Source organism: Nicotiana sylvestris, chromosome 9, assembly GCF_000393655.2.
Source record: "Nicotiana sylvestris chromosome 9, ASM39365v2, whole genome shotgun sequence".
Lineage (NCBI taxonomy): Eukaryota > Viridiplantae > Streptophyta > Magnoliopsida > Solanales > Solanaceae > Nicotiana > Nicotiana sylvestris.
The window spans coordinates 84,513,115-84,528,486 of NC_091065.1; the positions used below are offsets into that span (position 1 = coordinate 84,513,115).

The 15,372-nt window shown below is 42.0% G+C and overlaps 1 protein-coding gene across 1 annotated transcript; it reads right to left on the reverse strand.

The window, feature by feature from the left end:
- Positions 1 to 347: 347 nt before the first annotated feature.
- On the reverse strand, positions 348 to 833 carry LOC138877861 (uncharacterized). The gene has a single exon (XM_070157506.1). The coding sequence runs from the start codon at positions 831 to 833 to the stop codon at positions 348 to 350; it is 486 nt and encodes a 161-aa protein (XP_070013607.1).
- Positions 834 to 15,372: the final 14,539 nt, after the last annotated feature.

Consider the following 15,372-nt stretch of genomic DNA (forward strand, 5'->3'; position numbering starts at 1 on the left):
GTATACAAGAATATCATCAATAAAGACAATGACGAACGAGTCGAGATATGGCCGGAAAACACCGTGCATCAAATGCGTGAAGGCTGCCGGGGCATTGGTCAGCCCAAATGACATAACAAGGAACTCATAATGACCATACCGAGTCCTGAAAGCAGTCTTCGGGATATCAGGATCCCGAATCTTCAACTGATGGTACCCTGAACGCAAGTCAATCTTAGAAAACACTTGTGCACCCTGTATCTTGTCGAACAAATCATCAATACGGAGCAAAGGATAAGGGTTCTTCATTGTAAATTTGTTCAATTGTCGATAATCACTGCACATACGCATAGAACCATCCTTTTTCTTCACAAACAAGAAATGAGCACCCCAAGGTGATAATTGAGCCGAATAAAACTATTATCAAGCAATTCCTGTAACTGATCCTTCAACTCCTTCAACTCAGGAGGGACCATACAATACGGAGAAATAGAAATGGGCTGAGTGCCCGACAACAGATCACTGCCAAAATCAATATATCTATCGAGCGGCATGCCCAGAAGATCAGCTGGAAACATATTAGAAAAATTCGGTACTACTAGGATTGAATCAACTATAGCGGTATCAGTACTGACATTTCTCACATAAGCTAGATACATGTCACACCCCTTCTCAACCATACGCTGAGCCTTAAGGAATGAAAGAACTCTACTGGGTGTATAATCTAAGGTACCCCTCCACTCTACTCGCGGTACACCTGTCATAGCCAACGTCCTGCTTTTGGTGTTACAATCAAGAATAGCATAATGGGCCGATAACCAGTCCATGCCCAAGATAACATAAAAATCTACCATGCTAAGCAGTTATAAATCAGCTCTGGTCTCAAAACCACTAAGAGCAATCACACATGACCAATAAATGCGGTCCACAACAAGAGAATCTCTCACAGGAGTAGAAACATAAACAGGGGAACTCAAAGAATCTCGAGATACACACTTTGTAAAGGTATGCATTAATTATACAGGCTCTGGGTGTGAGCACGTGATTTTTTCCCTATATATGAATAATTCCCAAAATCCCAAACAAAATAATTTTTCTCTTTATTTTTACCAGTTTTTGTGCATCTTGGTGTTATTTCCTGATAATTGTTGCATTTTATTTGCATATGTTAAATTTTATAAAATACAAAAATATGCATTTTTGGCATTTAGGCTTTAGTTTTATATTTTGGTAGCCATTAGGTTTAAGTTGTTTAGAACAAAACATGAGAAATCACAAAGATAGTTCACTTTTGCATTTGTCATGAAATAGTTTTTTTTTACTTAAAACAATTTTTAGGAATTAATTAATCTTTGTTTCGGAATAATTTCATATTAGTTTTACACTTTTACAAAAAATTAGAAAATTAGGAAAATTGTAAAAAACGGAAAAAAAAGAAGAGAAAAAGAAAAAAAAAACAACAAACAACAAAAAGGAAATAAATACATAATGGAATTAAGCTTGTTTAAGACCCGGAAGTTGGTCCAAAGGCACCAAACGTTCAAGCCCAAAACGCCTCAAATTCCTTAAATCAAATCCAGCCCAAATCCCCCAACCTAGTCCGGTTCATAACAAATCCAAACGACGTCGTTTCGGGGCCCTTGGATCAGGACCGTTGGATCTCATCCATCCAACGGTCCGGAACTAACGAGGTTTCAAGTATATATATGTCCGAATCAGACCCCCTACCCCCATTTACGTCATCTTCCCCACCCCACCCTTTCTCGCCTAACCCTAATCCGCGCCGCCCTAAAAAACCTTGACGGCGGTGAACGTGACTTACCCCGTTCACCCTAAAAATAACACCATGGGTTCCCCTCACCTTCCTCTTGCTACTACACTCATTGGTTTACCTCGAATAGGGCCGGAACTCTTCGAATCTCGATTTGAAGTTTTCCGGCAAGTTGATAGTTTGTCCGATTCGGCCCAAATTCACACCCTACAACCCCCAGCCTTTCCTCAACTCCAATCTGTGGTTGTTTCTTCTCGAATCACCCTGAAATGTCCCAAAAATTAGATCTAAGAATCACAACCCAAACCCTAAAATCAAATCCTTCTGATTTCGAACCGTAGCACCCTTAACCATGTGTCCTCGTGTAAGAACACATGGTTGGGGATGTTACGCGTCAAAAATCTAAAAGGGTTCGTATGTTCTTGACTGGCCGGAGTTTTTTCTCTGCATTGGTGAGTTGTTTTGTCCTTTCTTTTACTGTTTCTTTACTCGCATGGTTAAAATATTACATGCAGTCATTGTTTCATTATTGTCTTGTTAATTTTTGGTTTGACTTTGGGTTCTGTTAATTTTTCTGAGTTTGTTAAGTTGATTGAATGATTATAATTTTGGGGATTAATAATTAGCTTAAGTTCTTTTAATGTTATTCATGGTGGCTTAATCACAGTCTATTCTCGTTTTAGCTTATTTGAGTTGGTTAGTTGAACATCATTGAGTTAGTCAGTCTGATTAGCTGGTCTCTGTTTGTTAATTGATTAATTTTAGTTGGTTTCTGATTGTAATTAATTGATTTAGATTGGTTTCAGACTGGGTTAAGGTATTGGGTTTAGTTATTAAGGGTAAGGGTAAGGTCAGTGATTCTGAGAGGCTTTCAGGGGTAGTTTGGGTAAGGAAAATGGTAGTTCTGATAAGAATAGTAATATCAAGGTGTAAAGAAGGGCAGTATGGGTATTGTACGGGTAGAGGAATGCTTGAGGACCTTCTAGAAAGGGTTTCAAGTGTAAATTTTAATAAGTACACTGCAGTTACTTGTTTAGCAAGATAAGAATAGAGGGACCAAAATGAAAATAGAAAGGGACTAATTAGAGAAATCAGAACTGAGTTCATTCTTTGGGGTTTTGCCTATAAAAGGGCATTAGATGCCTTGGAAAAGGGGGCTGCTCTCATATTTTCTGCCTTGAGCCTTAAGTTTTAATCTGAGCATTCATTACTTCTGTATTTTAATTTGCATTTCAATTTTAAGTTATTCAGAAAACAAAACATCAAAAAATGGAAATCTGAAACAGTTCCAAAGTTTCATTCTCAGTATTGGGTTTCAGTTGTGAGGGACAGGGGTATGTTAGCCTGATTTGTGGAAATGGGCTTGCATTTCTGATTTTGAAGTAATCTGTCTGTGTCTCTGTGTTGTCACATTGCTGGTTTGCTGCTGCTGTTGTTCAAAATACTTGAACCCTCACCTTTTCTCTATTCCATATTCAAATTTCCAGGTATATTTCCCTGAATCTCAATGGTGTATGTTGAAGTTGAAATGAAGTGTTCCAAGGCTTGCTATTCAATTGAAAGTAGTTTGTCTCTTTAATAATAGCAGTAGTGTACTTCCTTGTTATGTAATTGGCCGAATGTGTATATTGAACTTGTTCATTAGGGTAAATTACATGTTTAGAACTGTTTAATTGGGCATCTGGGTAGTCAAATTCTAGTGTATAATCCGGGTGAAGTTCTTTGAAAGTGAGCATTGCATGTTTATACTGTTATTTTATGTTGCTTAAGTTTCATGGTATGCTGTTTTTAATTTTGCATCTAAAAATGAGTTGGGCACAATTTCATGCTAAATCAACTTTGGGCCTAGCGGATGTGAAGGCAGCCCAGACTGTGGTTATACAAGGGATTGAAATAGGGCCCAAGGATTCAATCCCTGGGCTGTGTGAATGCAAGCTCAGTCTTGGGCCTGCCCTGGGCCTGACGCCGATGTGCTCTAAAGGGGCTGTGTCCGCAGCCTCAGCTTGGTTGGGCTTCGTGAGCTCAGGGCCCATTCGATTGGTATTTTGTCCGTATTTTCTACTTCAAATTCAACAAATTATAGGCCCAATTAATTAAAATTCTTAAGTAGTTAATGACACAATTATTCTATTGTATATGCTAGGAAATGGTGTTTAGCGAATTTCACCGCATTTCCAAAATAACAATACGTTAGAATCTTTAAGCACGCCCTTAATTAAATCCCCTTCTTAAACTCGGGTGCGCATTGATGCGACCTAAATCCAAATCTCGATAAAGTCAAAATGTGTCGATAATCGCGGGTGCATTGATTGCAACGTGGTTCAAAACATGTTTTCGCGACATCGTAATTCTTATAAAATAAATAATGATAGAAAAGAGGTTCACAAATTGAGACGAGCCTCACCGCACAAAATTGAATAAATGTGGGCCTTTAGTAATTAATTGTCGAAATAATTAGAATTTGGGATGGCCGTTTAGCGAACTTCATGGCTCTTCCCCAAAGTAACACTACGTCAGTATCTTTAGGCACGATTTAATTAAATAACTTTCTTAAAAATCGGGTGCGCATTGATGCGACTCAAATCCAAATCTCGGCGAAGTCGAAACGTGTTGATAATTACGGGTGCATTGATTACGACGTGGCTCGAAACACGCTTTCATAACGTCGCAATTCTGCTAAAATAAATTATAATAAAGGCGGTTTACGAATAAAAAAGGGTATATAAGCCAGCATGTACTAAAATCAGATAAGATCAAATACAACAGTTAAGCGACCGTGCTAGAACCACGGAACTCGGGAATGCCTAACCCCTTCTCCCGGGTTAACAGAATTCCTTACCCGGATTTCTGGTTCGCGGACTGTAACAGAGTCATATTTTTCCTCGGTTCGGTATTCCATCGGTGACTTGGGACACCATTAATCTCCCAGGTGGCGACTCTGAATAATTTATAATTAAATCCCGTTCCGATTGTCCTTTAATTGGAAAAACTCCTTTACGCCCTTCTTCTGCGGGTGTAGGTAGTGAAAAAGGAGGTGTGACAGCTCTGGCGGCTCTGCTGGGGACCGAACCCAGAATCTCTGGTTCAGGGTTCAGAATTCGAGCTTAGATAAGTTGTTGTATTTGATTGTATCTGATTTTCATACATGCTTTGTGCTGAATGTGCTAAATGTTACCGCTTTGATATTGTCTGAACTGTATACAAACTGTGTCGACACCCTTCTCTCTTCACCTCCGGGGATGTGCTTACCGGTTGAGACTCCCTATTCTGTCAGTGTCATACCTTGAAATAAGAAAGAGGCCGGATAAGTTACGAAGCCGGATGGCCTTTTGGTTACCGGTAAGTTGCCCTCTCCTCGACTCGAGTTGTCCGCTCGGGTACACAGTCTAGAACACTGACCCAGGTTTTGAACATAAAATAACATGACTTCATGCCGGATCCCTAGTAGGAACGCTTATTTGCATCACGTTGCATTTGACTTAGGGGACTCAACACAGGGGTTGGGTCCGTCTAGGACTAGCAACCTTAAAATAAAAAGACCATCCTGATGCATCCTACTTGCTCTGTACATATATTTGTTTCGAACCTGCATGTTGACCGGTTTCAGAATCTCGGGAATGTTGGAAAATTGAAAAAAAAAAGAGAAAAAAAAAATATCAGTTAGGGAGTTAATTGATTATCAATGACCAATTACTGGCGAAACTCTGCCGAAATTTTGAAAAAAAAAGAAAGGAAAATGTTTTATTTTGTTTTACTAAAAAAAAAGCAAAGAAAAATAGAAAAAGAGTTTTTTTTTTGGAAAATCGGTTGTTGAAAAAGAAAAGGATAAAAATAGTCTTTGTTTTAGTTCAAAAAACATAAGTTGTTTCATTATTTGTTGGAAAAAAAAAGGAAAAAGAGTCTTTTATTTTTAGTTTGGAAAAATAGGTTGTTTTATTGTCTGTGAAAAATGAAAAAAAAGAGTCTGTTATTTTTAGCTTGGAAAAATAGGCTGTTTATTTGTTGGGAAAAAAAAGGGAGAGTCTCGTTTCTAAAAATAGTTTTTATTCGCTTATGAAATGCCAAAAATGAATGGGAAAGAGTCATGTTTTAAAATAGTTCTGTTAATTTGCCCGAACTACGCATGGTTTGATTCTCACAGGGCGTGAGATACGTAGGCAACCCTCATCGGGTCCAACTCCCCTTTGCAAAAATAACCAAAAATATCATAATTTTAATTTTTAATAAACCAGGTAATGCCGTTTTGTCAACAATAGCCAAATGTCCCCAAACGAAGCGTCGATAGGCTGACTTTGCATAAAACAACCACCTTTGGCCGTATTTCGATTTTTGACCCTCACAACATTAAAATCTTCGCCCTCAGGCATTGAAAGGCCATGTCGCAATATCGGGTCTTGTATCTAAAAAAAAAAATTATAATTGAGAATTGAGTTTTTTTTATGAAGTATAGGGGTAATTTTGAGTCAATAATATAGGTAGTTATTTCTTGGAGTAAAATAACAGTTATCCTTTTGTCTGCTTAAACACTTTAATAAATGTGCAGGATGAGCACGATGATAAACGAGCCTTTTTCAATAATGACCAAAATCCCCTTTGAGCTGCAATTGTGGTGGAATGATCTGGGTAACGAAGGGCAAGACGAAGTGAGAAAATATTTGAAAGACCTTCCTGATTTATTAAACATTCAGCCTCGGAGGGATATAATCGGGGCATTGGTCGCTCATTGGGATGCAGCACATATTGTGTTTCATTTTTCAGACTTCGAACTCACCCCAACGTTAGAAGAAATAGCGGGGTACATTGGAAGTGACCAAGCTCCGTTGAGATTCAAATACTTGGTCGCTCCTAGGGCCATTACCATACACCGATTCTTGGATTCCTTGAAAATACCCCGAACAGTTCATCATCCAGATTTTGCAAAGGGTTTCTGCAGTTTCCGCTTCATGTATGATAGATATGGCCATGTAGGCGGGTTCAATAATCCAGACTTTAAGCTGTGCAGCAAAAATAGCCGACAAAAATGGGAGGACCACAGACGAGTGGCATTTATGATAGCTTTTTTGGGTCTCGCAATATTCCCAACAAAAGATGGCAATATTGAATTGAAAATAGCAGGCATCGTCAGTACTTTGCAAACCATAGGGAAAAGCACTTTAGCACCTATGATTGTGGTTGATATCTACAGAGCTCTCACTGCGTGCAAAGCTGGGGGCAAATTTTTTGAGGGATGTAACTTATTGTTACAAATGTGGATGATTGAGCATTTGCGCCCACGCTCTCAGATATTGAGTTATGGTTCGGCTGAGAAAACTTGTATAGGGGAATTTTGTACGAGAATCAAAGGGGCTAGTCTACCTGAAGGAGTCACGGCTTGGGCATTATTATTTCGGAACCTCAAAGCTAGCCAGATACAGTGGGTGCTTGGATGGTTGTCTGTCGAGGAAGTCATATATATGCCAGCAGCCCGACCGCATTTTTTGTTAATGGGACTCTAAAGCATACAACCTTATGCACCATATCGGGTTCTGAGGCAACTCGGTAGATATCAAGTAATACCAAGAGATGAAGATTTGAGTACCCAAGTGGTCGAAATTAGTCCTGACGGTCGATTCCCCGAGGAAGAGGTTCGTCAAATTTGGAGTGAGTGTCAATATCTGATGGCAAACACTTGTGTGTCTGATAGGGTCAAAGGGGAAATTGCTCCAGGGTATCACGAATGGTTCAGAGGTGACGTGGCATATGGGAGACCGGCTAAAAGACCTCATCTCGACGATTTCTCTAAGTCATCCCAAAAGCAGTGGGATTGGTTAGCAAAGGAGGAAAGCTATCGAGTTGAGATTGGCAAATTAAAGCAACAAGTCGAGAGTCTGAAATTCGAGAATAGTGTACAGGTTGCCGCGGATCAAGGTGAAAAGAATAGACTAGCCAAAGAAAATGAAGCACTTAGGGCTCAGATCCGACAGTTGAAGATGACCATTGACAAGCAACCCAGGAGCCAGTCCGATGAGCAATTGGTAAAAAGATTGGAAAGCGAAGTCAGAGAACGGCGAGATGAGTTAGGGAAGTCTGAAAAGGCCATGGCAGAACTTAAGGCCCAGTGGGCGACGAGAACCGAGGAGCGTCGCCAATACTTGAATCAGTTGAAAAGGGACCATGAGAAAATTGCTGCCAATTTAAAGAGAAAGGTGGTTGCCCTTGAGGGTAAAGTGATTAAGCAGGCCAGAGACTTCAAAACTGAAAGCGGCCACTGTTACAACTTGTTAGCCCAAATGGAGGCAGAAGTGCAACAGCTGCAAGACCAGCACTTACGAGACTCTCGAGCTTTAAAGACATGCAGTGATCAAATAAGACGCTTGCTCATAGAAAAGAAGCGAACAAAAGACAGGATTAGAGCCATTGCTCATGCTATTGTCAGGAGATGTCGGGTTTGTGAAGACATGACCCGTACCACTTTTATCTCAGCAGTAATGATCTATGTGAAGCAAACCATGAATGAGTTAGAGCATCTTGAAAGGGATTTGGATCCTAGACCCGCGGCGAGGCCGAACGACGCCCCGCGGACACCTAAGTTTGAAGCACTAGAATATGCATAGTCCGTGTCTGTAAATGTTTACCATTTCGAGTCAGTCTTTTGTATGTCCGTCACCTCCCTGAGTTGAGTAGGTTTGCAAGTTTAGAGTTTTTGGTTTGATGACAGATTGCATTTGTTAGTTTCTTTCCAAAACAAAAGATGTCAAGTTTGTAAGAATCTGTTTATTAATGAAAGTTGAGCACTTTTATTTTCAACCTTATTTTACGAACTACGCTTGGTCTGATTCGTGCGAGGTCACGATACGTAGGCAATCTCCATAGGATTCGACCATAACCAAAAGAAAAACAAACAAATAGAAGGAAAACTGAAAAGAAAGAAAAAAACGAAAGAGTGGGAAAACAAAGGGGAAGAAAGAAAAAGCGGAAAAACAAGAGAGGGATAAGGCAAAGAGAAGAAAAATGAAACAAGAAGTAAAATGACCGGGATGACGCATGCAATCAAGCAAACGTATAGTAGACAGGATTAACTGTATAAGTGCATTCATGCTGACGTGTGGTTACTAAATCTGTTAAGACTAATCGCTAACAAAGTGGTTGTCTAAATGTGTGAGTCCAGGCAGGTGGTTAGTTGATTGGCAATTCTGGAAACTCATCCATACAACACCCGGTCAAAAGATAAAGTAATAATGACAGGGCAGGATTCGGAAATCAGCATCGTAGATCCTTCGAACGAGGCCGAGGTAACAGATGTGGGTGCTATGAAAGAAGAGATGAGGAAATTAAAGGCACAAATGGCTGAAATGCATCGGGCATGGTCGCAAGGATACCCAGCACCACTATATCCTGCCAACCCATCTTACATCCCACCCCTGACTCAAGCTCAGGAGCCTACCACTCCCCACGCGTCTTCAGCTTTCCCTTATCAGGCCCAGGGTTATGGTACTACATCATACGCTCCCCCAGCTCCACCTTCTAAACAGAACCTTCCACCACCCATGGTTCCCTTCTTTGTGGCACCGCCCCCAGCTCCACTACATAGATCATCTAGTGAGCCGCTATTCCAAACTCATGACACCCAATATTACCCTCCTGAACCCACCTTTAAAGTACCTGAACCATATACCTACTCTCCCCATTTTGAAATCCCGGGAGAAATTGAGAAACCGGTTAAGAATGCGGAGCAAGAGGAGGTGATTCGTAAAGTCAAAAGCCTGGAGCAATCCTTCAGGAACATGCATGGATTAGGAAACCAAGTTAGCGTCGCATACAAAGATTTGTGCCCTTTTCCTGATGTACAGTTGCCTGCGGGATTTAAAATGCCAAAGTTTGACTTCTATGAGGGGCACGGTGACCCAGTAGCCCATCTTCGTGGTTTCTGTAGCAAAATGAGAGGTGCCGGGGGAAAGGATGAGTTGTTGATAGCATATTTCGGTCAAAGCCTGAGCGGGTCAGCACTAGAATGGTACACGAGGCAGGACCCCGGCCGATGGTATACATGGGATGATTTGGCCTAGACATTCATTGGCCATTTTCAATATAACCTCGAGATAGTACCCGATCGTCTGTCATTGTTAAAATTGGAAAAGAAGCCTGGAGAAAGTTTTAGAGAATTTGGTTTCCGCTGGAGGGAACAAGCTGCAAGGGTTGACCCTCCCATGAGGGAGAGTGAGATGGTAGATTATTTCTTGCAAACATTGGAACCTACCTATTTTGGTCATCTAGTGACATCTATCGGAAAGTCATTTAATGAAGTGGTAAAGATGGGAGCCATGATTGAAGAAGGGTTGAAATCTAACAAAATTTTGAGCTACTCAGCGTTGAAAGCAACCACCAGGCCATCCAAAGCGGCACTGGTGGTGTGCTAGGGAAAAAGAAGAAAAAAGAAGTTGCCGCAGTTGAAGCTAATGTTTGGTCCAGGCAAAATAACCACCCATACTACTACAACCAACCCAGACCCCACCACCCAAACTATCAATATACCCCATACGGTTCAATGCAACATTATTATCCACCACCAGAACCACACTTTTCTATTCACCACGCCCAGACCTACACTCAGCCCCCAGTGCACTCACAATGGCGTGCACCGAACCCCCAAAACACACATCCACCCTCACAAAACACCTATCCACCTCCCAGGGCTAACAGACCAGGAACCAACTTCCTCCCAAACCAAGCTTTTAGAAATGAGAAGGCCCCAAACAGAAAAACGTTTACTCCGTTGGGAGAATCTTACACTTCTCTTTTCCACCGATTGAAACATTTGGGGATGTTGGCCCCAGTTGAATCCAAAGCACCAAACCCTCTTCCCAGAAACTTGGACCACTCTGTTAGTTGCGAGTATTGCTCAAGGATGCTGGGGCACGACACTGAAAAGTGCTGGAAATTGAAAAATGCAATCTAAGAGCTCATTGATAATCGCCGTATTGAGGTACAGGCTCCAGAGGCCCCAAACATCAATCAAAATCCATTGCCAGCACATTATGAGGCCAACATGATTGAACTGATACATAGGGGGGCAAAGCCTAAGAAACCTTCGCAGGTGGTGATGATGATTCGTTCTACGGAGACCAAGGAAAAAACATTGAGTGCAAGGCCAGGAGTTCAGTTAAAAGCAATAAAAGACAAGCCAGTGTTAGTAATGGGGAAAGTACCGTTTGTATCGGAGAAAAAGCAGGAGCCAGTCAAGATAGTGGTACCAGGGTCAGTATCGGCGCCCGTGGTGTTTGTGAAGGGAGCTTATGTAGAACCGGTTGTCATAAAACCGGTAGTCCAGTTACCCGTGGTTGATAGCAAAGCCGTACTGTGGAAGTATGACAAGGTAGTGGTGACATACAAAGGAAAGGAGATTGAGGAAGAGAGTTGTGAAGCACAAGGACTAACCCGGTCGGGACGTTGCTTCGCTCCTGAGGAGTTGAGAATGGCTAAAGGCGCAAAAGACAATCCAGTGCCAGTTAAAAAAGCTGTAACGGAAGAAGAGGCAGAAGAGTTTCTGAAAAGGATGAAGGTACAAGATTATTCCATTGTTGAACAACTGAGAAAAACACCAGCCCAAATCTCGCTGCTGTCGTTGTTACTTCACTCTGAGGAGCATTGCCGAGCTTTGATGAAGATATTGAATGAGGCTCATGTGCCTGACAAAATTTCAGTGAACTATTTAGAGACAATTGCCAACAAAATCTTTGAAGTGAACAGGGTAACATTTTTTGATGATGAATTGCCTATGGAAGGCACATAACATAACAAGGCTCTGTATTTGACGGTAAAATGTGAAGGTTCAATGGTTACTCGGGCACTAATTGATAACGGGTCGAGTGCTAATATTTGCACGTTATCCACATTGAACAAGTTAAAGATTGATGAGGATAGAATCCGCAAGAATAGCATTTGTGTTCGGGGGTTCGACGGAGGAGGAACAAACACGGTAGGGGATATTGTACTCGAATTGACTATTGGCCCAGTCGAATTCATGATGGAATTTCAGGTGCTGGATGCTGTAGTATCATATAATCTGTTGTTGGGTCGACCATGGATTCATGCAGCAAAAGTCGTACCCTCCACGCTGCACCAAGTGGTCAAATTTGAGTGGGACCGACAAGAAATTGTGTTACATGGGGAAGACCCCACATGCGCCATGAATAATGCCATTGTGCCCTTTATAGAGACCGAAGATGATAAGGGTCCATGGGTGTATCAGATCCTTGACACGGTTCCGGTGAGCAGGGTGCCCAAGGGTAAAAGCGTGCCATGTCCCAGGGTGTCAGCTGCGACCGTCATGGTAGTATCAGAAATGATGAATAACGGGTTCGTTCCCGGGAAGGGTTTGGGGGTTGAACTGCAGGGCATTACTCAACCCGTTCCCGGGTGCTCCCTAAACCAATTCCTCAATTGTCCAGGTCCTTCGTCAGGCCGGGTATCAAGAAACCGTCATTGGCAAAAATATCAGGCTCATTAATTGAGGCGGAAGGTAATTTGGATAAGGTGTTCGAGAAAGTATTTGCTGAAGTAAACATGGTTGAGGCCGGGGAAGGGTCAAGCAGAGCAGACATACAGTACATCGGACCACGTGCTAACATCAACAATTGGGAAGCTACTCCTCTTCCAGTTCGGAGGGAGTCGTGGTAGTGGGTTTTGTTTTCCTTTTTGTCACCTGGATTATTCCAGGGTTTGTAATCCAGTTGCTATGTTCCGTCCGTTTGGATGAGTTAAAACCTTGTTATCTTTATGTTTAATGAAATGCAATCTTCTTCTCCCCTAATTCTCTTTCCATTTTTCTTTTCTTTTCTTTCTTTGTACAGTTCTTTTTATGCTGATATCAATGACATGACATGCATGAGGAATCTTCGGCCCAGTTTTAAAAGCCAATCTAGTTCATAAGTAATAATACAAGAGGTCGGGTGTGATGATGGGGTGGATTGTAACAGTGATGAAGCTTACGAGGAAATTAGTAAAGAGTTAAGTCATTTTGAAGAAAAACTCAAACCTAACCTAAATGACACAGAAGCGGTTAATCTAGGGGACCAAGACAATGTTCGGGAAACTAAAATAAGTGTTCATTTGGAGCCACAACTCAAGGAAGAGATAATTGGAGTGTTGCATGAGTACAAAGACATTTTTGCATGGTCTTATGATGATATGCCGGTTCTAAGCACCAATTTGGTGGTTCATAAATTGCCCACCGATCTAGCACTCCTCCCTGTCAAGCAGAAGTTGAGAAAGTTCAAAACAGACATAAGTGTAAAAATCAAGGAAGAGATTACCAAGCAGTTTGAGGCAAAAGTCATTCAGGTGACACGATACCCCACCTGGTTAGCTAATGTTGTGCCTGTGCCAAAGAAAGATGGCAAGACCAGGGTGTGCGTCGATTATCGAGACCTTAACAAGGCAAGTCCAAAAGATAATTTCCCATTGCCCAACATCCATATACTGATCGACAATTGTGCCAAACATGATATTGGCTCTTTTGTGGATTGTTATGCGGGTTATCATCAGATTCTAATGGACAAGGAAGATGCAGAAAAGACAACATTCATCACGCCGTGGGGAACATATTGTTATCGAGTCTTTCCCTTTGGTTTGAAAAACGCTGGGGCAACTTATATGACGGCCATGACAACCATATTCCATGATATGATACATAAGGAAATCGAGGTATACGTGGATGATGTGATCGTGAAGTCTAGACAGCAATCCGACCATGTCAGGGATTTGAGAAAATTCTTTCAAAGGCTTCGCAGGTATAATCTTAAGCTCAATCCTGCGAAATGTGCTTTCGGGGTGCCATCGGGGAAGTTGTTGGGATTTGTAGTAAGCCGAAGGGGTATTGAATTAGACCCGTCAAAGATCAAAGCTATTCAGGAGTTGCCACCGCCAAAAAACAAAACCGAGGTGATGAGTTTGTTGGGACGATTGAACTATATCAGCCGATTCATTGCTCAGCTCACGGCAACGTGTGAACCAATTTTCAAATTATTGAAAAAAGATGCCGCGGTCAAATGGACTGAGGAATGTCAGGAGGCTTTTGATAAGATAAAGGAGTATTTGTCAAACCCACCTGTGTTGGTCCCGCCAGAATCAGGGAGACCTTTGATTTTATATCTGACAGTTGTGGACAGTTCATTCGGTTGTGTACTGGGACAGCATGATGTTACGGGCAGAAAGGAGCAGGCTATCTACTATCTCAGTAAGAAGTTCACATCTTACGAGGTCAAGTATACGCATCTGGAAAGGACATGTTGTGCCCTAACTTGGGTAGCACAGAAATTGAAGCATTACTTGTCATCCTACACTACTTACCTTATATCTCGCCTGGACCCGCTGAAGTATATTTTTCAGAAACCCATGCCCACAGGAAGGCTTGCAAAGTGGCAGATCTTACTTACAGAATTCGACATTGTCTATGTGACACGGACTGCCATGAAAGCACAGGCATTAGCCGATCACTTGGCAGAGAATCTCGTTGATGAAGATTATGAGCCTTTGAAAACCTATTTCCCTGACGAAGAGGTGATGCACATTGATGAATTAGAACAAGCCGAGAAGTCTGGATGGAAACTTTTCTTTGATGGGGCTGCAAATATGAAGGGCATGGGGATAGGAGCAGTACTTATTTCGGAGACTGGTCAGCATTACCCCGTTACAGCTCGACTTCGTTTCTACTGTACAAATAACATGGCAGAATACGAGGCGTGTATATTGGGATTGAGATTAGCTGTGGATATGGGTGTACGGGAAGTCTTGGTCATGGGTGACTCGGACCTACTAGTACACCAGATTCAAGGGGAATGGGAAACACGGGACTTGAAACTTATACCGTATCGGCAGTGCCTGTATGAGCTTTGCCAGCGTTTTCAGGCCATAGAATTCAGGCATATTCCAAGGGTTCATAATGAGGTTGCTGACGCTTTGGCTACTTTGGCGTCAATGTTGCACCATCCAGATAAGGCTTACGTTGATCCATTGCAGATTCAGGTCCGCGATCAGCATGCTTACTGTAATGTGATAGAAGAGGAAATCGATGGAGAGCCGTGGTTCCATGACATCAAAGAGTACATCAAAGCAGGAATATATCCAACGCAGGCCACTGGCGATCAGAAAAGAACAATTCGACGGTTGGCAAGTGGGTTCTTCTTTAGTGGAGGGGTACTGTACAAAAGAACGCCAGATCTCGGGTTGTTGAGATGTATAGATGCACGGGAGGCCACAACTATCATGACTGAGGTGCATTTCGGAGTTTGTGGACCGCATATGAGTGGGTATGTTCTAGCAAAGAAGATTCTCCGAGCTGGTTATTATTGGCTCACGATGGAGCGGGACTGTATCAATTTTGTGCGCAAGTGTCATCAATGCCAAGTGCATGGAGATTTGATTCATTCTCCGCCGTCAGAGTTACATACGATGTCCGCACCATGGCCTTATGTGGCGTGGGGCATGGATGTCATTGGGCCAATTGATCCAGCAGCATCAAATGGGCACAGGTTTATCTTGGTAGCTATAGATTATTTTACCAAATGGGTGGAAGCTAAGACATTCAAGTCTGTGACCAAGAAGGCTGTAGTTGATTTTGTGCATGCAAATATTGTTTGTCGGTT

What these genes read in the sequence shown, in the direction of transcription:
- LOC138877861 (XM_070157506.1), bottom strand. Translation starts at nt 833, where the DNA reads ATGGTAGATTTTTATGTTATCTTGGGCATGGACTGGTTATCGGCCCAT.